Here is a 24,484-nt window from a genome sequence, read left to right as displayed (position 1 = left end):
TCCAGTCATGGGGCCTGAACTCTGGGCCTGGGCGCTGTCCCTCAGCTCTTCAGCTCAAGGCTAGCGCTCTACCACTTGAGCCACAGCACCACTTCTGGCTTTTTTCTTTTTGCTTATGTGGTGCTGAGGAATCGAACCCAGGGCCTCTGGCATGCAAGGCATGCACTCTACCACTGAGCCACCTTCCCAGCCCTGGGCTCAGATTTCTGTGCTTTGGAACAGAAAACTTTTTCCCACTAAACACCTTTTGCTGGGTGTATGTGTATCTCTCTTTCTCTTCCTCCTCTCCTCTCTTCTCTTCCTCTTCTGTCTCTCTCATAATTAATTCAAGCTATTCTCCTGTTGAAATCTTGATTATAAGTAGAAGCTTCTTCACAATCAGATTCACTAGAGGTTTTTGTGTAAATAATTTCCAAGCCCTCTCCTCACCCCGTTCAGGTTCTGTAATAACCCAAAAGCCCTGCAATGAGAAGACCTGAGACCCAATTGATCTCCTTAAATGCTTTTGTGACCCCCAGTTTCAATAAGAGCCAATGCTGAGAATTACACCCATATATAGGACATCTGTATAGTTCCCTGAATCAAATCAGAGTGGCCCTCTTTTAAGAGAACTTTTATTTCATGGATAAAAATAGTAAATCCCATTTATTAAATGTGTACATGTGATAAGTGTTATGTGTTTTAGGTGCATTTTTCCTACACAGTTATTCTCCCAGCATGGGAGGTAGATGATACTATTATCTTCAGCAAGCATATCTACCATGTCTTGTAGACCTGTCAGCCATAAAGTAAATATTCCTGCCACTTTCTTCAGTCTTGTAGACACCAGACAACATCTGTGCCTATTGGACACTTGAAATATGGCCACTGGCACTGAGAAATTGAAGCTTTTTTTCTGCTGGTCCTGGGGCTTGAACTCAAAGGCTGAGCACTGTTCCTGAGCCTCTCTGTGTTCAAGACTAGCACACCACCAATTGAACCACAGTGCCACTTCTGGCTTTTTCTGTTTATGTGGTGCTAAGGACTCAAACCCAGGGCTTCATGCCTTCTAGGCAAACACTCTACCACTAAGCCACATTCCCAGCCCAGAATTGAAGTTTTAATTCTGCTTAATCTTGATTGATTTAAATTTACCTATCTACATACTGCTGATGACTACCATATCGCACAGCACAGAACTGTAGGTATGTGTCAGATGGAGAGAGAGGACTTTCCTCTTTGTCCCCATTCTGCAGGGAATTCTCAACTAAGTTGTCCAATGGGTGCTTGGAGCTCAGCCCTAAACCCCACTGTGGATCCAGCTCGTGCCCACCCCTGGGAATTTCAAGTCCTATTCAGGTAATAACCTGAATCTTCAGGTATCCAGAGCAGATCCTGATGGGATTATTCACTAGAAATACATGATAGGGACAAAATGAAGTAGAGTGAAGATGTCCCCTCAGAAAACAGGTAACAGGAAATACCGACAGCCAACTGCCATTTAGCCAACAAACCTCAATGGCAATATATCAAAGCTCTCTAGGGAAAATAGAAAAGGGAATGACTTTGCTCTCTGTCCAAGCAAAACTCTGGTCACCACTGCATGCATTGGCAAGGTGTTAAACCTAATTCTTATGATTTGCATATGAAATGTCCCCGAAAGCTTGTGCCCAGCTGGTAGTATTCTGGGGAGGCTCTAAAACAGGAGTTGAAGCCTAAGAGGAGGAAGTAGTCACTGATGGTGTATCTCTGAAGGTGTCTCTTGGTCCCTGGTCCCTTCCTTGCTCTCTGCTTTCTGTCATTAAATGAACAGCCTCTCCTGCCACACACTCTTGCCCCCATGCCGCTCTACCCAAATGCAAAGGGCAAAGCCACCAGGGACTGAACCTTCTGAAATTGTGAACCCTAGAAATCCTCCTTTTTCTAAGTTGTTCTCTCAAGTATTTCAGTCACGGTAGTATAAAACTAATTAACACACTACTGTTCTCTCATCCAAGAGTAGCATGCTTGGAGAAGTCCTGAGCAGCCTTCAAAGAGAATGCAAGGACATCAAATGCTGTCACATTGCAGTACCCACCTGCAGAGACCACTGGGGACAGTAGCTGGTGTGGCTCTACTTCAGAGAGGCTATTTGCTAAGACCCCCGGGGCTTTTGCATTACATGAGCTTCTGACACACATAATAAACCAAAGATCATCCCAAACTCTGCCTGGAGTAAGAGCCCACAATCCAAAAATAAGTTATTATAGTTACTTCATTTGATTGTCAATGGCTTCTGTATTTCCTCAGGTTCAAACCATGATACCACTAATGTATATAAATATTATTATTATATATTTATTATCAATGAGTTTATTAGTATCTATAATGATAAAATATCACATAGTATGTACACATGCATATGTACATATATATCTTATTGAAGTATTTATTAGGAGAGATGTGTTATGAGTGATTTTCTCATGTAGTCATGGAAATTAAGAAGTTCCATGTCCACAATGCACTGTCTGTCACCTGGAGATCCAGGAAAACCTGTGACATGAGTAAGTTAAGTCAGGGGCTTGAGCACCAGGGAGCCATTGGTGTCATGGCCAAAGTGAGGGTAGAAAAGACCATTTTGTTGGCTCAAGTTGAGACTGGAGAAAGTCTCTTTCCACCTTTTGTTCTACTTCAGGCACTCAGTGCGTCCTCCACACTAGGAAGACAGTCCGATTTACCAAGTCGATCAGTTCAAATACTGATTTTATCTGCTCACACCCTCATGGACACACCCAGGAATAATATTTACCAAATCGCTGTGCTCCCTGTGATCCAGTCAAATCCACACATCAAATTAACTATCACTGCTTCCTGTATCAGAGCCCACAAAGGCTCAAGCCATCTCACAGGGGCAGAGAACAGTAAATCTGAGGAAACTAATTGCTGACATGGTCAGAGAGAAAGAGCAGGCTCTGTGGAACCAGCAAACTGCCATGTTCTTGCCAGGTTCTAGCCTATTTCTTGTGTGACCTATTAACATACCGCCCAGCCTCTCTGAGCCTGCTCCCTTGCCCTGGCTGGACCTCAGACACACCTGAGAAACTATATCAAACCAGAACTCTGCCTCTGACTGACCTGAAAAATCAAAGTTATGGAAGGTGGAGCTCTGTAGCCTCTCTGTCTGCAAAGCTGCCAGGCAATTCTGAGTCACCATTGGGTGGTGGGCCAGCCTGAATCTGATCCAGGATCTAGCATACTGGCTTTGCCACTGCCCTGGTGTATCTGGTCTCCCTGGAAAGTGGGGAACTGCCCAGGGCGAGGCTTTGCCTGTGGAAGTTGGCCTGGTAGCATGAAGTGCCTGTGGGTCTCATTTCCACCTTTTCATGTAACCTCTCTTTCTTAGGGGATGCAACAAGCCATGTTCTCAAAGACAGGAAACATAGGTATTGTGTCCTTACCTTTTTTTGTGCGTGTGCCAGTCCTGGAGCTTGAGCTCAGGGTGTGGGCACTGTCCCTGAGCTTTTGGGCTCAGGGCTACCACTTGAGCCATAACTCTACTTTTCAGTGGTAATTAAAGATAAGGACTTTCCTTGCCCAGTTGAGATCTAACAAGGATTATAGGTGTGAGCCATTGGCACCTGTGTGTCTGTGTGTCTGTGTCTGTGTGTCTGTGTGTCTGTATGTGTCTGTGTGTGCACGCGCATGCGTACGTGCCAGTACTAGGGCTTGAACCCAGGGCTTCATGCTCTCATTTTGCTCTTTTGTTCTAGGCCAGTGCTCTACCAGTTGAGCAACACCTCCATTTCTGGCTTTTTGCTTGTTAATTAGAGGCAAAGTTTTGGGGATTTGTCTGTCTGGGGTAGTCTTGAACCTTGGTCCTCAAATGTCAGCCTCTTGTGTAGCTAGGATTACAGGCATGACTTACACGCATCTAGCCTTGTGTTCTTCTCTTATGCAAAGAATTCAATGAATTTGTTGTTGGCAATTGAGCCCATTTTATAAATAATTACCTTATAATTTGATCATGTGAAAATGTAATTCTGTTCTAACTAAGTTTTTACTTTTTAGTTATAACTTCTATAATTTTAGCAAAACATAAAAAGTTGTTTTGTGTTTATCAATGACTTCATAGCATTAGTGGAAAGGTCATGGTTTCTCCCTTTGGCCCATGTAACTGTGACTTCATATTACTGCATGTTTTAAGGAGACCACAATGGATTTCTGCACTTCTACAGCAAATCCTACTTGATCATAATAAGGCAGTACAAATCAGTCATGTTTATGTCTGTGTGTGAAAGTGCATGTGTGTGTGTGTGCATGTGTATGTCGGGGGAGGGGGGTGTTTGTGTGTGTGTGTGTGTGTGTGTGTGTGTGTACAGACTTATGAAATGACAACGTACTTCTCTTCTTTTATCTTAACACTGCAAATGCAATAGGGGTATTCTCTTCCTTATAAATATAAAAGAACTCCACAGGAAAACAGCATATACCAGGAAGATTTTTTTTCAGACATATTATAGCAGTATTCTTTGATGATGTAAACATGTTACCAGAAGCTCTTAGTCTTTCAGATTATTAGCTAATTTGAAATATATTTAGCCCTGTTGATTTTCATCCAAAAGATTATTAGTATCTTAAATTGCTAAACTCCATCTTCATTTCTAATCTTATTTGGGTTTCTCTACTATTTTTGCCAAAGGTTGAATCTCCATTAATCCAATACCTCAAGTAGAACAATTTATTTACTTTATTATTCTTGCTGTTTCTGATTTATTTTATGTTTCACAAATTGTTTTCTTTATCATTTCCTTCCTCCTATTTTTGAGAGCCTTCTTTGTCCTTTTGACTCTGAATTGACTACTTAATTCATGTTTTGATTCTGCCTTGTTTAATAATGAATGCATTTGGAGCTCTGGGTTGTCTATGAGGAGAGCCTTTTTGCAGATACCACAGGAGAAAGGAATCAATACTTATTGAACACGTGCCCTGTTAGATGTTGGACTAAGTATTCTGTATTGCTTTCTTTCCTGCAGACTAGGATTCATCTTGCTTTGTAAGGCTATTGGGAGCCTGCCGAGAATAACCTAGAAATACAGCACCTAGAGTTCAGCAAGTTCGTCATAAGTGGTAGCCATCACCTTGCTTCATCACTGCGTTTTCCCAAATGTCATGCATTCTGTTCCCATGTCAGGGCTGTATTCGCAGTCAGGTTTGTTTGAAGGATCACTGAGACACATCAGAGGAGAAGAAGAACACAACTTCAGAAAAGCAGGGCAGTATGTCAAGATAAACAGGGAAACTCAGGCTCTGGTGGCTCAAGCCTATAATCCTAGCAACTCAGAAGGCTGAGATCTAAGAATCAAGGTTTGAAGCCATCTAGGACAGACAATTCTGTGAGACTCTTTTCTCCAATTAACCAGAAACAAAGCTGGAAGTGGAGCTGTGGCTCAAGTGGTAGAGCCCTAGCCTTGGGTGTAAGCCAAGTGAGAGTATGAGGTCCTGAATTCAAGCCCCAGTACTGGCACAAAACCAAACAACCAACCAATACCAATAACAAAAACAGGGCAAACTTTCCCATGTTCCAGGTTCAATACCTCATGACCTTCTTCCTATCTTCTTTATTCTTATCACTGAGAATCTTTTTATGTGTGTGTTTGCCAGTACTGGAGCTTGAACTCAAGGTCTTGCACTTCTGCTTGGCTTTTTTACTTAAGGCTGGCACTCTACTACTGGAGCCACATCTTTACTTCCATGCTGAGAATCTTAACTGTCCCCACTCAGGACAGCAGGACTTCCAGGAGACTTTAAGTTTCTTTCACCAATAGAAGAGAGGGGATAATTAGCAGTTAGTGAAATGCCCAATTTTAAGGAAATGATTATTAATTTTAAAAGATTCAGGCTTACCTCTGTAATCCCAACTACTTAGGAGGCTGAGATCTGAGGATCACGGTTTGCAGCCAGCCCGTGAGATTTTTTATTTCCACTTAATCACAAAAACTCAGAAGTGGTGTTGTGCCTCAAGTGGTAGAGTGCTAGTCTTGAGCACAAAGACTCAGAGATAGTGTCCAGGCCCAGAGTTCACACCCAAGGACCAGCAAAAAAAAGTAGGGTTTATTATGGCATTTTCACATTGCATACCATATACATATTCCCTGTCACCTTCTCTTATTCCACTCTGTGTGACCACTGCCCTCATCCCATATTGACTCACTTCTGCTTCATGTCTGTATTTTCTACAATCTAGACTTCACAGATGATTAAAAAAAAATGTACTATTTGTCTTTCTATATCCTCCTTATTTCTCCAGTTCTATCCATTTTGTGAATAACATAAGATTCTTCTTCTTTATGGCTGAATAATACTCCATTACACACACACACACACGCACACACACACACGCACACACACGCACACACCATATATTCTTTCTTCATTCATCTGTTGATGGGCAATGAAGCTGATTCCATGACTAGGACATTCTGAAAAGTGCTGCCATAAACATGGAACCATGTGCACATGGCCACAGCTCCTCAGTGTTCTTTCCTGCTTGTGTGGACTGCAGAGATTTCCCAAGTGCAGCCTAGCCTTTGTTCTGGCTCAGGGACACTATTCAGAAGGGCCTGTGCATGCTGCTCTTGGCATCTGATGGAGTCAGCCATTGAGAAAGCAGAGGGAGTCTGGGTGTCCAGAATATGCATTCCCCTCCAGGAAACTCGAGCTGTATGTGAATGAAAGGCTGGCAGGTTAAACTGGCATAGGACTCCATGCTTTCATGGCTCCTGGGCAAAGGAGTCCATGTGCACTGTTGTAGCCCTGCACTCTAGGGACATATTTGTCAATGTGAAAAGCAATGATAGAGGAACAATTACCAAATTATGCAAACTTATACAATGGAAATCAGGAAGAGCTGCACCGACAAGTTACAGTAGAGGAGAGTCTGTGGGCTCTTCATAACAGACAAAACTAGCAGGGCGGTGAGCATTGATTGGGGCAGGAACTCACAGCCTTGTATCTGTTAGGAGCTACTACAATTTGTCCAGATGGTGCCCCTCTGTGGAACGTTTTAGCACTCTCTTCCTGAGGAAGGCAGGAGCATGTGGGCTGGAGGCTGTGGAAGGACGTGTCATCCACACTTGGTCTGTGAGTAGTTCAGGGAGTAAAGAAAAATCTGAAGCCAGGCGCCAGTGGCTCACACCTGTAATCCTAGCTACTCAGGAGGCTGAGATCTGAGGATCGCGGTTCAAAGCCAGCCTGGGCAGGAAAGTCCGTGAGACTCTTATCTCCAATAAACTACTAGAAAACCAGACGTGTTGCTGTGGCTCAAGTGGTAGAGCGCTAGCCTTGAGCTGAAGAGCTCAGGGACAGTGCCCAGGCCCAGAGTTCAAGCCCCATGACTGACCAAAAAAAAAAATCTGAATAAAGGAAAGACTTCCTATACAACACCTGGCTGGACTTGAACCTGGAACTAGAGACTGCTCAAGGAGAGTTCTAAGTGATACCATTTCACAAGAAAAGTTTTACTATGGACAGCTATGGTCCCTTATTATATTTCTAAAGTTCGGTGTAATGAATATATTTAATTTACTTTCTCATAAACCACTGGCTTGTTGGGACCAGAAGATGGATTTTTTGCTGTGAACAGCCACAGTCCTTATTTAGGTGGTCTTCTTGTATACTTTGCTTGTCTTATCTATTTGCTGTTTACATATACACAACTTGATATCTGCTTCCTGAGAATAATAAAGCTTGAAGAATAAGCCATGCACTGGTGGCTCACACCTGTAATCCTAGCTACTCAAGAGATTGAGATCTGAGGATTATTGTTCAAATCCATCCTGGGCAGATTTTATTTCCAGTTAATGAACCAGAAACCATAAGTGAAGATGTGGTTTAAGTAGTAGAGAGCTAGCCTGGAGTAGAAAACATCAAGCAAGAACTCAAGGCCCTTAGTTCAAACCCAGTAGAAACACACACACACACACACACACACACACACACACACACACACACACACACACACACACACACACACACACACACACACACACTACCCTGAAGAAAAAGAAAGTGAATTTTTATTCAGATTTTAGACACCTTCATAGGAATTAACCTTGATAATTCAAGTGAACAATGTTGTGGGAACTGCACTGAGACTTAAGAAATGAAAAATGCTCATAGTTTTCCCTGTTTCTCCTAAGGAATTATCAGAGGGCCCCCCTTACTTCATTTTGGAAGGTGCCAGCCGATTTGACATCCAACAAGGAACTGCAGGTAAGAGCTTCCCTCCCAATTCTCATACTTCACCTGGGAAATCATTGTTTCTTAGGCCAATTTCATGAAAAGTCTACCTGGCCACCAGCCCATAATCAACTTATTAGGGTTCACCAAATTGGAGGAAGGATTTCTCTGAGGCTTCTTTGTGGCTTCTGCATTGAGCACAGTTTCTGGTATACAGCACTCACAGAGCTCATGGTACTGAAGGTAAGGAAGGAAGGTTCAGGAAAGGGGAAAGGCCTATCCAGAAGGCCTTAGGTATCACAATGATACCTAAGGACAACCTCAAGACCTTGCATCCCTCAGGATGTGGGCTAGAATGCCTCTACATGGATAAGAACTGAACAAATATTAGCAAAGAAAACTTCAAGTCTGTTTTTTGATTGTATGATCATTGGTTGCTACCTAAGATAGCACCAAAGTTTACTGCGATTTCAATTCTGTACACTTCTGACAAAAAAAGGAAAAATGAGAATCAGTATAATTAAGTTTCCTGATTGTGACTCCTTGTAGTCCCTTACTAGTACCATCACTTCCAACATATTGTCAGTTATACACACACACACACACACACACACACACACTTACCATCACCACTACCACCGCCAGCAGCAATTCCTTCGGTACCTCATAATAGGGTAATAATAGAGCAGTTTTTTCTCTCTCAAGGGCAAAAACTCATAATAAGTTAAGCATCCATAATCTAACTCCACCCAGACCTTAAATGCTCCAAAATCTGGGGCTGTCTGAACACTGACATTGTGCCACAAGTAGAAAATTTTACACATGGACTCGAAGGATAAGTTATGACATAGGAGCACAGAAAATTTTATTTCGTTTTGGTTCTTATGAGGACTAAACCAGGGTCTCATGCATGCTAGGCATATGCTTTACTGCTAAGTTATACCCCGGCTCATTAAAAACTTTGTTTAAAATTTCCTTCAGGCTGTGTATCTAAGTTGCATATGAAGTATACATCATTGTGTGTTTAAACGTGGCACGGATACCATTGTATATATGTAAATCTTCAAAATACTAATTTTATTTAAAGTGCAGAATCCCAAATCTTTTTAGTCTCAAGCACTTCAGATTGATATTCAACAATGCCTCCAGAAGGAAGCATGCCAATTCTGGTGGCTAGGACCTGTGAAATTATGGGATGGGACTTCCGGGTACATTCTATCAGCCTCTCATGGCTTTATCCCCTCCCAGGAGACTGCTGGTTCCTGGCAGCACTGGGCTCCTTGACCCAGAATCCCCAGTGTCTGCAGAAGATCCTGATGGACCAAAGCTTTTCACACCAGTATGCAGGAATTTTCTGGTTCCGGGTATGTGCACCACGAGTGTGCTCTATGACCACTCCCGCCCTGCCCCCCGAAAGGGAGAGTCTTGAATACTTACTGTCTTGGAAGTTTGAGATGAGAATAGTTGGTACTCTTGTGTCAGTTACCCAGATCACACATAGGGAAAATGGAGTTAAAATCATGGAAGTAGGGAACACAGAAATGAAGGGATGAAGAGTGAACAAATACAGCAGTAGTGATCACTAAATACAATGTGGAAAATGAACTATCCAACTTGTGGGTAGGGACGGAGGGAAAAACTTGGAGAGAGCAAGGGAAGGGGTGATATTGTCCAAATAAAATGTACTCATTTCCTGCCTTATCTAACTGTTCTATACATCACCTTTATAATAAATAAACACTTTTTAAATCATGGGTATAAGAAGAAATGGGAGGATGGAGAAGATATGACCTAGAACAACATGGCTGTCACTGTGTTCTTGTCTATCTATTTCAGAGTCATGTCCTGTTATTTTGATTTCAAGAGTGTTACAGGAATTGTACGATGTGGGAGAATAAGTTCTCCTTCACTATTTTTTTCTTAAGAATATCTCAGTAATTCTTGTACATTTATTCTTCCCTGCGAATTTTAAAAACCATTTTGTCTAATTAAAAAGAAAAGCCGCTGTGATATAGAATGCAATGGCATTGAATTTATGTATTAATTTGGAAAAATTACATTTTTATTGTTTTAATTATTCCTTTCCAGAAGTATGAGCTATCTTTTTATTTATTCAGAACTAGCTTTATGCCCTTCAATAAAATGTTATGGTTATGTTTTCATATTGGTGCTCTATCCTTCTTGGTAAATTTATTCTCAAATATTTAACAATTTTATAGCTAATGTGAATGAAATATTTTGGGACTCCCCTCCTCATTTCCAAGTAGATTTTGCTGGAAAAGAGAAATACTATGATGTATATTAATCTGTATCTAGCCATCCTGTCATTGTTTTAATAGTTCTCCTTTTTTCTTTAATAGAATCTGGACTGTTTTAGTTATAATAATATCTGATAATATTATCTGAGATAGAGGTAATTTTGTCTCTTAGATGTAGAGCTTAATATTTTACTCTCTTGCCTTGTCATATTAATTAGAAACTTACCATTTTTTGAACCACAATGACAAGAATCAAAAATCCTGCTTCCTCTTAGGTGCTCCTAACTATTCAGGAGGCTGAGATCTGAGAATATAGATTCAAAGCCAGTCTGCACAGAAAAGTTCATGAGCCTCTTATCTCCAATTAACCACAAAAAAGCCAGAAGTGGAGCTGTGACACAAGTAATAGAGTGCTAGACTTGTGCACAAAAGCTCAGAGGCAGCAAACAGGCCCAGAGTTCAAGCATTGGGACTGAGCACAATAAATAAAGAAAAAAATCCTGCCTCCTTCTGATTTTAATAATATATTTTCCTGAGATGTGTTGGATTCAATTGGCTAAAAATTTTACTCAAAATTTTACACCAATTTTGTGTAAAAGCCATTTCTAGTTTATGCTATTTTCATGATGTTTGAATTATGCTTTTTAAAGTGAACTGACTATATTTTTAAAATTTGGTATAATTTGAGTAATATTTGTCATCACTGTATCTTTTGATAAAGTTGAAATAAAATAGACAAAAATATAAGCTAGACAGTAGCTAATAACTCATCTATTCTTAAATGTGATTTCTTTAACTCTTATAGTATATTCAGTGGCTATTCATTTGCTTGAGTCTCATATCCTAGTGGAGCTAATTACTGAAATGCATATTTTATCAGAAAAATTGGCTGTTTCTATTTATTTCCAAAAGTATCACCTTATAGATTGTATTATCTTGATAATCCATTTAATCTCACGTAAATATGTGGCTAGATCAACTTTCTTAATCCCAGAGTTATATTTTCCTTCCCTTTAATTCAGCTTCTCTTAATTCAGTGAATCTATTGTGTTGGTTACTTAACAAATAATCTTTTGGCTTTCATTATCCATCCTGTTCTTTATTAATTTCCTGTTACATTCTTTAAAATTCTGTTGCTCTTTATAGTTGCTGGAATTGTATAGTTTATATTGTTAGTCTTTTCAATATAATCTTTTAAGGCTACAAATTCCCCTGTTAGAACTTTTAAGTTTTGACATGAAATCTCCTACTTTTTAATTTAAATTTGTAATATATTTAGCTTTGAGTTATTCTTTCCCATACCTATGGGATTTTTTTAATTTAATTTGTAAGTGATTAAGTTTTATAGGAAGTAATGTTTGGGTTCCTAAGTTTTAGTTTTATTAAATGATGGCCTGATTTTTTTATTTTTAAATTTTTTTATTGTAAAGATACTGTACAGAGGGGTTACAGTTACATGAGTAAGATAATGAGTACATTTCCTATCGAGTATTGTGACCCCCTCCCTTCTTTTTCTACTATTATCCTTTCCCTCCCCACCTCCCAAACTCCTCTTGCAAAGTTGTAAAGTTCATTTTCAACATAGTGTCTTTTTTCATATATATTTTTATTATAATGATACTGTACAGAGGGGTTACAGTTACATGAGCAAGGTAATGAGTATATTTCCTATGGAGCACTATTACCACCTCCTTTGTATTTCCCCTACCATCCCTTTCTTCCCCACCTCCCGAACTCCTCCCTCCCCCTGCAAAGTTGTAAAGTTCATTTTCAACATAGTATCTTGTACATCTCATTGTTACAGTGCGTAACCTGTATCCTTATTTCAGCATATTATTTCCCTTCCCCTCCCAAAATTAGAAAAGTGTATATACAAGACACAGGCCACTGGAATCAAATACAGTGACAACAAGGATTATGCCATGGGAGAAGAGCATACAAAGAAACAAAAAAAAATATCGCATAGTACGTATAAGTACATTAAAAAGAACAGCAAGAAAGATAAAATCTATTGTGTCCCTATCTTGGAGTTCATTTCACTTAGCAGCAGCTTGCATGGTCATATATACATAGCTTTTGACCTCTTCTGCTTGTCCTAAACATATACTAGTTATTGCAAATAAGGGAAAGCATGGGACCTATGTTTCTTTGGGTCTGGCTTACTTCACTTAATGAATGGGATTGCATAAAACTGAAGAGTTTCTGTATGGCAAAGGACATAGCTAGCCAGATCAATAGAAAGCCCACAGATTGGGAGAAGATCTTCACTAGCCATACAATGGACAAGGGCCTCATATCTAAAATATACTTAGAACTCAAAAAATTAAATTCCCCCAATAACAAATCCTCAAATAGATAACCACCTGATTAATAAGTGGGATAAAGACTTAAATAGAGACTTCTCTGAAGAGGAAATAAGAATGGCCAATAGACACAAGAAATGCTCAACCTCTCTAGCCATAAAAGAAATGCAAATCAAAACAACATTGAGATTCCACCTCACCCCAGTTAGAATGGCTATAATCAAGAACTCTAATAACAACAGATGCTGGAAGGGATTTGGCCAAGGGAAAGCCTACTGCATTGTTGGTAGGAGTGTAAACTTGTTCAACCACTTTGGAAAGCAGTATGGAGGTTCCTCAAAAGACTCCACATTGAGCTCCCCTATGACCCAGCAATCCCACTTTTGGGCATTTACCCAAATGATCACAATCAAGGCCATACTAAGGCTACCAGCGCAGCTATGTTTATTGCAGCATTATTTACCATAGCTAAAATATGGAACCAACCCAGATGCCCTTCAGTAGATGAATGGATTAAGAAAATGTGAAATGTATATGAATTCTGTGCTTCCATCAGAAAGAATGACACTGCTCCATTTGTTAGGAAATGGAAAGACTTGGAAAAAATTATATTTGAAGTAAGCCAGACCCAAAACATAGGTCCCATAGTTTCCCTTATTTGATGGCCAGATTTATAAAATGTATACTTATAAAGATGTCTACATCGGATGAAATTGTTAAAGTAGTTTTATTTATGGCCACATCCATGATAGTTTTTGTTACTGGCTCATGTTTATTTATTAGATCAGCATTCTGGTTTGCATATCATATTACCTATAATTGACTGTTTTACCTTGGCTTAATTTGTCTGCTTGGTTTATCAAATTCTAAAAGAACAATGGAAGTTTCTTGTCAGAGTCTTGGAGACTCCAATTTCTATTGGATGTTTTGGCTCTGCATGTTTTCTGTTGTATTCTTTAGTGGCTCAAAACTTATGATATTGCCATCATGGTATAAGGATAAAACTTGCATAATATCCTTATTTGTTATATTTAATGCCTTTGGCCTTGTTCCTCACTATCTAATTTTCACATCATCACTCTAGCTTCCTGAGTATATGTGCCTCTTGTGTCTCTGTTTATCGCTTTATTATCGGTTTCTTTTCACTATTACAGGTGCGTTTCTTGTAAAAGGCATATTTAAAATGCATCACTTGATGCTGTTTCTCTTACCTTTCTCCTGACCTTGATATTTTGTTCTAATTTGACTTCATTAAATAGTAGTTCCTTGCATAACTTTCCTCAAAGTACAATGAGAGTTTTTCACTTGCTTTCACTTAAGACTGACATTTTGGTTAGTTTTAGGATTCTGGTATCACATTCTTTTCTCACTATCCTCGTTGTCTTATAGGTTCTAGTGTTGCAGGAAAATATCCAATGTTTATCTATTTTTCTTACTTTGTACCCAGCATGCACCTTCAACCTGCCAGTTTCTGGGAATTGTTTCTCCCCATTTCCCCCAGAGTAGGGGAAATTCTCTAGAATACATCCACATGTATACATTTTAAGAAATAATATTGCCTTGAACTCAGTGAGCCTTTCAGTAAGAAGGACGTCCTCCTTTTAATTAGCCAACTTCCCTTTCTTTGTTGCTGGGCCTCCTCCTTTTCCCTGTTCTCTCCTCCTGAAACCCAACAAGGTGCCTACTAGATCTTCTGACAGGCACCTAGGGATGCTGCCACCTCTGTTGATCTAATTACCACATTGATGAGATTGACTTAGTCAAGACAACTGAAGTCTCAGGCAGGATATGCTTTGCTCTACTGGGTGACAAAGAAAATCACCAAGTTTCCCAGTTTTGCATCAGTGAGTGACGCTGACCTCTGAAGCTTTCTTCTTTCCACTGTGAGCTTGGTCATTGCTTCTGGAAAACACCCCATGCCCAGGGTACTGTAGATGCCTGGCCTCCCCAAACATTTCTGTTTTCCTGACAAGGGAGTGAGGCAAAATTGCACCTGAATGGTTCTAGCTGGTTCAGACATTATCTAGATAGCATCCCTCCTCACCCAGAAGCACAAACCAGAAAATGTATATATCCTGGTGTCAATCCTGACCACCAGTCAAGACTCTGCATCCTTTCTGGTAGCAGCAGTCTCATCTGATGTTTTCTTGGGAAATCAAATTTAGTTGGCCTTACTGGAAAGATGGAGGTGAGGATGAGTTCTAGGATGAAACTAGCAAGATCAGCATCCTTGAGCAAGATACACCTATTCAGCATGGCCTTCTGGGTATCAGGCACTGTCCGGGATGCTGAACAAAATGGCTGTTGAACAGCAGTCCCTCAAAACCACACCCTCCCTTCTATCTGATCCCAGCTACAGGCTCTGAGGCCATTCTTAATCATGCCATTCTTTGGCAGATGAAGAAACTGACACCATGAATTAAATGTCTTGCCCTACATCTGTTGTTTGGGTAATTAAAAGGCAAAACCAGAATTCCGGCAGATTTCCACAAAATGGACGCTGTTATTTGTTGCTACCCAATTAAACACAAAATCCGGATGGCCCTTTTAGTCCTCTCCTTCTGGGAGCTGGGGTTGGCTTTCCTTGGTGACTCCTCAGCTTCAACACCTACACATCTTCCTGCTCACTGCCAGAAAAGCACAAGTCCACAGCTGTGCTCAAGCCAGCTGCAGTGCAGGGATTTATTAGGACCATGAAAACATCTTTCCTTTGTCTCAACTGATTATCTGTGTGTTGGTCTCCATCTCTGCTCTGAAAGCGGGTCCTCAGCTGGATGTGACAGCCCAGCATCTGGACATGCGGCTGTGGATGAGAGCCACGTAAATGAGAGATGACATCCACCCAGCTAGGGGAGATTTGCCTCCATCAAAGCTCAAACTTGGAAGTCCCACTACTCATCCAGCCCAGGGGAGGCCAGCAATGAAGCAAAGAAGGCTGGCTTTGAATGAATGGTCCTCATTTGATGATGTCCCTAGGTGAACCATTTAGAATTGAGTGCTAAAGATGAAAACAGTCTGTTTGGTAGAAGAACATCTGTTGCATTTGCACTCTGAGCAGCAGCAGTGCCAGTTTCATTTCTCTGCTGTAGTGGCAGGCCAGAATGATGGGAGATGAGAGGGCCGGGATGAGACTGCCCCTGCTCAGTCCTTTTGCCGGCAGGCCTTTGCCCCTGAAACCTGTCTGATGCATTCCCTGTGTGTTTACATAGCACTTCCTCCCTCCAGCCCTCAGCTTCCAGTAGGCTCTTCTTCCCCATTCCAACCCTGTCCAGACCACTCATTTAGAATGTCTCCTGTGTGTCTTTGGAGCTCACAAAGAACTTGCCAAAGTGAGCCCACAGTCAATAGAACCCGATTCTCCTCCTCCCTACCTTTACTTCCTTTTGTTAACTGCCTCATTGATTTATTTATTTGTTCTCTACCTATTTTTCTACGTCTGCCACCGGATGGAGATCACATGCTTGCACCCTGCCCAGCAATTGGGACTGGAGGTTTGTTCTGGATTGAGGTTGTTGTTATATCGTTGCGTTCAGGTTGTCACCATGAGCATCTTTTGGTGTAGGTTGAAAGGCTTTGGAAACTCTCTCCTACCCCAGCTCTCCTAAGGCACACGTTTGTCTCTCTTCCAGTTCTGGCAGTGTGGCCAGTGGGTAGAAGTGGTGGTAGATGACTATCTGCCTGTTGTGGGGAGAGATTGCCTCTTCGTACATCCTCGGAACAAGCAGGAGTTCTGGCCGTGCCTGCTGGAGAAAGCCTATGCCAAGTAAGTGTGAGATCACTCTCTCTGCCCTGTTGTGATGCCGACCCTGCCTGCCGCGTGACTTGCTCTTGCAGGTTCTCTCTGCCAGCTGGCCCTGGGACTCTCAATATCTCTCCTGAATGCAAGCACTGTCCCTTTGAGTGTCAGAGCCCTTGCCACCTGGCTGAGCAACCTCTATAAACAATTGCCAGTGTTGTGATCACCAGAAAGGACTCAGAGGCACATAGTGAGAGACGAACAAAAGAGGTGCCAGACAGAGCTATGAGCAGAGAATATGAGTGCTACATTGGTACACAAAGTCCAAACAAATACTGCCATCCTTAGTATCTGAAGGAGAGTGCTCCAGAAGCCTCCCTTGGTGGTCAGAATGCACAGATGTTCCAGCTCTTTATTCAGATGGCAGAGTATTTGTGTCTAAACGTTGCAATCCTGCTGTATGTGCTAAATCATCCCTACATTACATATAACTCCTAATGACATGTAAAGGCTACATACATCTTTGTGGTTTGGTTCTGTTAGGGAATGATGAGGGGAAATAGTCTGGATATGCTCAGTGCAGGTGTAATTTTCTTTTTCCCCAATAGCACCCATCTGTGATAGGTTGAATGGTAGATACAGAACTCACAGGTTGCCTGTATCATATCCCTATCCAAGTCTGATGAGAAAACCAAGGAGGAAATGATCTTCACTTTCTGGTCTAGAAAGAAACTCCAGTTGAGGCTATGGGGGCTGGGAGTGAGCCTGGAAAGAAGGGTAGCAGTCCCAGAGTGAGCAGAGACCTGTAGGTAGAAACAGCCCCACAAGCAGGAGTGTTAAGCAAAGCCACAGGTAAAACACTTCAAAACGAGGTCGAGGAAGTCTGGGGTCTGGTGCAACTGTCATGAGGTTGCAATAGTGTGGGACTTGATCATTCTCAGAAGGTCAACAAGCCATGCATAAGGACTATGCTCTGATACTGACAGGCTCTAGGATTTGTTAAATACCCCAGCTCATAGATTGTACTTAAGACTTTTATTCAACAGATGTTCACTGAACGTTTCACCATTTGCCAGACACTGTGCTTGGCTCTTCTTGACTACCCTTACGTTAGTTATATGTATATCTCACACACCACTGAGGATACTCCTAGAGGGGCCTAAGGGGACAAGCCTGTGCGTGTTCCTGGCAATGCTATAGGAGTGGTATGATCTGTCCATCATCAGGTTGCAGAAGGACTGTGGGGTAGGTGCAATCCACGGAATCTACCCAGTAGCCAGAAACCATAGATCCAGTCTGCACAAAGGATGGTCCTCAGAGGATTGGGTGTTGGGTGAATGGGACACTGAGCCATAAAGCACAGAGATATTTCTGGAAACGGAAACTGGCCATTGCAGTATGCATTTTACAAGAACCTGTACAAACATAAAGGTGAACATTAAACATCCTGAAATAGTTGTGGGTGGAGTGGAGAGAGAATAGGGATTATATATATATATATATATATATATATATATAGAGAGAGAGAGAGAGAGAGAGAGAGAGAGAGAGAGAGAGAGAGAGAGGGAGAGGGAGAGGGAGAGAGAATGAGAGAGAGAATAAGTAAGCAAGGAGAGAGACAGAGAAATGGAGGGAAGGAAGAAAGGAAATAAAAGAGAGCGCAAGATGATTGAATGGCGTGAAAGAAAAATAAACAACAGGGCCTTGCAGTGATATTATGAAGGGAGTGAGTGATCACGATGTACAGAAGTCAATAGGCATGAAATCTCACAGAAGTTCAAGAGCGAGGAGAAAGGCTGGAGAGCATGTCTGGTTTTGTGACAGCCTTGGCAAGACCAACCTCTCTACACCAACCTCTCCTCCTCCTCCTCACAGCCTTAGTGACCCCCATCTCTTCCCTACTTCTGCTCAGCTTCACCTGCCTTGGGACACTAGTTCCTCCCTCTTGCTTCGTTTTCTGCCTCTGCCCTATCCACTGCTTCTTGGATGATTATAGTTCTAGGGAGTGAGTCTGGGTGCCAAGCTCACATTAGGTCCCCCTTGACCCACCCAGCTTTGTCTGAAGTCACGTGTCCATAGACCTTTGTGGGCAGGAGCTGTGGAAGGGACAGTTTCCCCTAGAAGGGCTGTGTGACAGGAGAGCAGAGAAGACCACATCATTGCATCTTTCACAGGGGAAAGACCACACTTCTGGGAAGAAAATAGACAGGAGAAAGGCCCATTAGGATCAGAAGTTTCCTCAAGTCATTCCTGGAGAAGCCAGGCAGAGATAAGGCGAAGCAGTTAACCCAATTAATCAAGGTCCCTGTATTATGGCTATGGCTGAGTAAAGCCTGTGTCCTGTAGGGTGGCAACAAAGCTACAATCCACCCAGTCCCTATCTTGAAAGTCACAGTCAAAAGGGTGAGGTGCCTCAAGACCTCTCTGTGTGCCTCTTGCTTTAGAGCAACTTGGGAAAACTAAATTTGCTACTCAATTCCAGCTCCAGGAAAGGCTGTTCATTAGCGCTGGAGAAAGCACCCAGATAACGACCAGGGCTGTTGAACCAGTGCATGCATTGGAGGAGGTTAATTCATTCCTAAGCTACTTACACAAACACTGCCATTATCTTTCCAGTACGGATCTTGCCCTCATCACTTCAGGGACTTGGTTTCTCCTTGTGTAAAAGGGGGTAGCCTGTCAGTTCACTGGGAGAATTAGAAATCTTATAGAACGAAATGATGACTTTGACCCCATTTTGTTAAAAGCTGACCTAAAGCAATCATTCAGCTTAAAAAAGAAATGAGAAAGTGGACCCAGAATCCACATTCTCCCACCTAAAGAAATCTAGCAGAGGAGAAAATGTTCTAAACTATTAAAGCTGTTTCAAAAGCTTTAACCCCACCCAGCCAAAGAAAGAAGAATGCAGGAGGAAATGGGAGAGAATTGCGGCATGTGGAAACTGAAAGGGAACTTGAGAATGGATCCCTCTTCTGTGAGGGATGAAGGAACTGAGGCTCAGAGAGGCGAATGGACTGGGCCAAGTTCACATAGTGTTCATTGCCATGTCAGGGTTAATAGCTGTACTCACCTACTTTCCCATTGGACCTCAATAATGTTATTTGCACAAAGTAAGATTTGTCTTATTACCTTTTATAGAACTTGGTGCCTGGCACACGAGGACCCTGCACAAATAGAGAGAGCCCATCTGTCCACATGCATAGGTTTCTTGCTCTCCAAGCAAGTGGGTGAACATGTACACTCTCGCCTTTCAATTATCCTGGAAGCAGAGGAGACTGGAAATTAATAGGCCAAAGTGGTCAAAAAAAAGAATCCATTTTGGGGGGATTTTTTTTTTCTGTAGAAGTCATAAAATAAGCTGAGTAACAGTGGCTCACATCTGTAATCTTGGCTATTCAGGATGGTGAGCTCTGAGAATTGCAGTTCAAAGCCTGGGGAAGGAAAGTCTGTGAGACTTTTAACTCCAATTAATCACCAAAAAAACTGAGAACTGGAGCTGTGGCTCAAATAGTAGAGTACCAGCCTTGAATGAAAAAGCTCAGGGACAGCATCCAGGCCCTGGCTTCAAGCCCTGGCATAAAGGAAGAAAAGAAAGGAGAAGGAAGAGGAGGAAGAAGTGAAGGAAGAAATAGGAGGAGGAAGAGGAGGAGGAAGAAGAGGAGAAGAAGAAGGGGAAACAACGAGGAGGCATCAATGCTTGATAAGAAATGTACTCATTATCTTGCCCATGTAATTGTAACTCCTCTGTACAGTATTCTCACAATAAAAAAAAAGAAATGTAAAAAAAAAGGAGAAGAAGGAAGAGGAGAAGGAAAAGGAGAAGCAGCAGGAGGAGATGATATGAAAAGCTGTTATTACTCTTTGTAGAATTTCTGCAGGTAATTGCAACATCTTGGATTTAGATATCCATCCAGATTCCTCCTGCTTCCTATCACTGAAAACAGGTAGACATTTCCCCCAGATGAAGCTGAAGCAAAGGGATAAGGACAGGGCTTGCTCAGAATTCCTGGGTTCAGGTGACAAAGCATAGTGACAGCTGTGGTGAGCTCAGATTTCTCTCTCCTTTCTTTTCTATTTCCTGTCAGCCAAGGGGACTAAGAATAGTCACTGTATTCCGGAAGCATCAGCAGATCTGTAAGCTCATGTTTGTAAAGTAGACAGATAGCTTCTTGTCAAAACACCCAGGGGGCTGTTAGGACAGACTTTGCAGGCATTTCTGATACCTAGAGAGAGACGGCTCTGGAAGACATGGAGAGGGGACTACTGGCGGGAGAGGTTAGAAACAGGGAGTCTTTTCAGTTCTATAGGATGTCTTAGTGGTGTCAAATAACAGGGGTGTGACCTCAAATGAGACTCAAAACCCACTGAGTCAGGGCCTTTTTTTTTTTTTTTTTTTTGCTTGAACTCAGGACCTAGTGCTGTCTCTGATCCTCTGGGTGCTTGAGGCTAGTGCTCTACCATTTGAGCCACAGTACCACTTTCTTGAGTAGTTTATTGGAGATAAGAGTCTCATTGGGACTTTTTTGCCTGGGCTGGCTTCAAACCAGTGATCCTCAGATCTCAGCCTCCTGAGTAGCTAGGATTATAGGTATGAGCCACCAGTGCCCAGCTTGGGGCAGGGCCTTTGAGACCATAAAATGAGGACAGCCCTGGCTGCTTCTCCGGAGCTGTTCTGTTGCAGCTCTGGTTGAAGCATACAGGACCCTGAGTATCAGCAGGAAGGGGATACTGCAGGGAGGACCTGGTGGCCTCCAGGATGGCTTCTAGAGCCTTGTCCATGTCAGTGTCTGGTGCCCTCAGCAAAGACTCTGGGACATCAAGAGTCAGGCTTTACCCAACAGGGCTTCATATTGATCAAAAAGTCGACTGAGTGAACGCTCCAGAGGCTAATGTGGATCTTCATTCAAGGTCAGAGAAGATCAGTTTTAAACAAGCCAGACAACATGGTCACAGTGTTGTTCCTGCAGAATTGCTCCTTGTGCTGGTGATCCTTAGCTTTCTATAATCACAGGCTTTCGAAGTCATACTCAGCATGCTCGCCTGCGATGGTGTTCTGCTCACCATGGTTGTGTGATATGTACTTGTTGACGTGAGTTTGCTGGGGTTCTGGGGCTCTCTCCAGGAGAAGAGGATAAAGAGAAGAATGGAAAAGGAGGATCTGAGGGCCCAGAATGATCCTGTGTACCGTGCTGTTGCCCGCTGAGAAGTCAAGGTCAGAATAGGGAAGGGGCTTGGTAAAGGCCCGAGACCCTATTAGTGATAGCAGCGGGCCTGGGTCCAGACTCCTGACTCTTATCTGATGTTGCAGCACTCTACAAAACAAAAACGTAGCAGCAGCAGCACCTCTGCTGCCCACCACCTAAGAAGGGCCCTACTCTGCTTACCCTCCGGGACCCTGCAGAGAAGCCCCCGTGGCAGAGGCGGAGGGGGCAGCCCCTCCCAGGGGGCAGCCCCAGGGTCTCCCAGGCTTCCACCTGCTGTCCTTCGAGATTTAATTCTGGCTGTATTTCTGAAATCCCCAGGAAGCCTCGGTTTACTCACCGGCCTCCCCAGGGAGCCTCTGCTTCAGTGGTCTCCTCACTATGATTGGACCAGCCCCATCGCCACCCCCACCCACCCTAGTGTGCTCCTCTGGTTTCAGGAGCCTCCCCAGATTGACTCTTCCTCCCTAGAATGCCCATCCTCCTCTCTGAACACAGACCCAGAGTGTAGTCGCCCCTCAGACCCCAGGGGTATTAATCCATCTGTTTTGTTCCGTGGTGATCCAATTGATCTAGTAGCAAAGAGACACCCAAGGCGAGTAAAGAACTTGATGTGTTTGTTGTTTTTAATATCTCCTGAGAAGAGTGTGTCCTGATACCCCAGCACTGTGGTGGCGGGCGGACAGGTCTGCAGAGAGAAGAGGAAGGCGGCTGCTCTATGTCCTTCTGTACACACAGGGAGACAAGGGCTGTTCCATGTCACGTGCACATTCATTCACTCACAAGCTCTATATAGCCCAGCGAGGCCGGTGTGCTACTGCCCACCTCCTAGGCCCAGGGATTGAGAGCTCATGAAGGGGAGCTAGGAAGGAGACCCACATACTTGCCATGGGCGGCTGAGGTTTGGGGCCATTGAGAGAAAGGTAAGACAGGGAACTTGTGGGGTACAAGAGTAGAAGGAAACAGTTATCAGCAGGGAATGGCCTAGAAAGGGGCTCTGGAGGACAGATCTGAGGATTCATATGTTCTCTCCCTTCTTATGTTGGCTTTAGGAAAGCCACCTCATCCCTCCTGATTTGAGGTGCTAGGGGTGTTTAGGAATGGTAGCTTTGAGTACTTTCCTAGGCCAACACTATACTATTTGAACCACTCCCAGCTCTTTTTTACATTATAGGGTTTTTTTCTGTATGTTGTATTTTTGTTCAAGGAAGGCCTCGACTGAGATCTTGCCATCTCTGCAACCATATAGCTGGACACACCAGCTTATTGGTTGAGATGGGATCTCACTAATTTTTTTTCTCTTTTTTTATTGTCAAGGTGATGTACAGAGGGGTTACAGTTACATAGGTAAGGTAATGAGTACATTTCTTATCAAACTTGTTACCCCTTCCCTCATTTTTCTCCTACTTTCCCTCCCCCCCATCCTGCCCCCAAGTTGTACAGATCATTTCCAGCATATTGTCTTGTGTATATCGCTGCTGCATTGGTTCCCCCTTGTCCTTTGTCTCCCTATTTTTTTTTAAAACTCTAGTTGGCCTCCAACTATGATCCATCCAATCTCCCCCTTCTGAGTAGCTGGGATTACAGATGTGAGTCACTGTGCCCATCCCGACTGTGAGTTCTTTGAGGGCAGGGATGAGGTCTGGCTCTTCTCTGAGCACACAGAGAGCATGTCACGGGCACACTGTTAGTGTGTAGCACATTGTCACACCAAAGAAGCAGCTAGGGACTCTCATGTGAGTATTGTCCAGTGCTTACTAAAGGCTCACCATGGCCTTCTCTCCTTGGGCATTATGACTCAGAGTGGACCAAGCAAAATGTCTCACCTGGAAAATAGGAGCAGTGTGCCATCTCATGCTCCAGAGTGTCTCCAAAAGTGTCTCCGAGGTCTAACCTAACTCTCACCCCACAAAGGCTGCGAGGGTCCTACTCCCACCTGCACTACGGCTACCTCCCGGATGCCTTGGTGGACCTCACCGGAGGGGTGGTCTCCAGCGTCAACCTCCACTCCTCCCCTTCAGACCTGCTGATGATGGTGAAGACAGCAGCCAGGGCAGGCTCTCTAATGACCTGTGCCACCCCAAAAGGGGTGAGTAAAGGGGGTCCCTTTGTTTGAGTTTCTCCATACCCAGGGCCCACAGCTAGAGACAGGAATGACAACTGAACTCTACATAGCACCAACAGTGAGTTTCCTCAGGGTCACCACCCAGCAGTCCTTCCTCTGAGACACAGAGTCCAGAATTCACTACTCAGAAGAGGAAAAGGATCAGAGAGGCCAAATAAAGTCACACTAGCATACAGCCAGGAAGTGCTGAGCAGGGTTCAAATGTGGCTGACCTTCTGCCAAGTACAGAGTTCCCAGGGGCCTTGCCACACACTGGGGGCTCCGTGGTGGCTCCTGGTGCTGGGGGAAGCTCCTTCGGTGTTTTCCTTCACTGAGCAAAGAGCCCTGACTCTCCCCATGCGAAGGGTCGTCTCAACAGAATCTCTGTCTTATTTGAGATTATTCTGAGACATCCAGCTCCCTATCTAGGGGTGGCTTCCTGCACTTTTGAACATAACACGGAACCATCCAAAGATGCGCTTTCTCATCTCAGGGACATCAGGGACCCCTGAATCCAGCAAAAGCCCCAGCAGATGTGTTTCATGCTGTGTTTGCTGATGACAACTGTTAGGTAGAATAAGCCACCCAGGCCCTCAAGGCTGTGTGTGTACATGTGTGTGGGGTGGTGTCTGTCAATCATGGGGAGGGGGTGGGTATCTTCCTGGACAACAAATATCTAGAGCCTC

General features: G+C 43.1%; 1 protein-coding gene across 1 annotated transcript in view; it reads left to right on the top strand.

Annotated features, from left to right (window-relative positions):
* The window catches only part of Capn13 (calpain 13), a 73,668-nt gene that overhangs the window by 19,862 nt on the left and 29,322 nt on the right, over positions 1-24,484 (top strand). Inside the window, exons 3-6 of the mRNA XM_042696739.1 lie at positions 8,157-8,229; positions 9,445-9,560; positions 16,387-16,520; positions 23,609-23,783. Coding sequence (XP_042552673.1) covers positions 8,157-8,229; positions 9,445-9,560; positions 16,387-16,520; positions 23,609-23,783 — 498 coding nt within the window. The remainder of the gene's footprint in view (positions 1-8,156; positions 8,230-9,444; positions 9,561-16,386; positions 16,521-23,608; positions 23,784-24,484) is intronic.

The sequence above is a fragment of the Dipodomys spectabilis genome, unplaced genomic scaffold, assembly GCF_019054845.1.
Source record: "Dipodomys spectabilis isolate Male_0828 unplaced genomic scaffold, ASM1905484v1 ptg000210l, whole genome shotgun sequence".
Taxonomy (NCBI): Eukaryota; Metazoa; Chordata; class Mammalia; order Rodentia; family Heteromyidae; genus Dipodomys; species Dipodomys spectabilis.
This window is presented reverse-complemented; position numbering and strand designations above follow the sequence as displayed.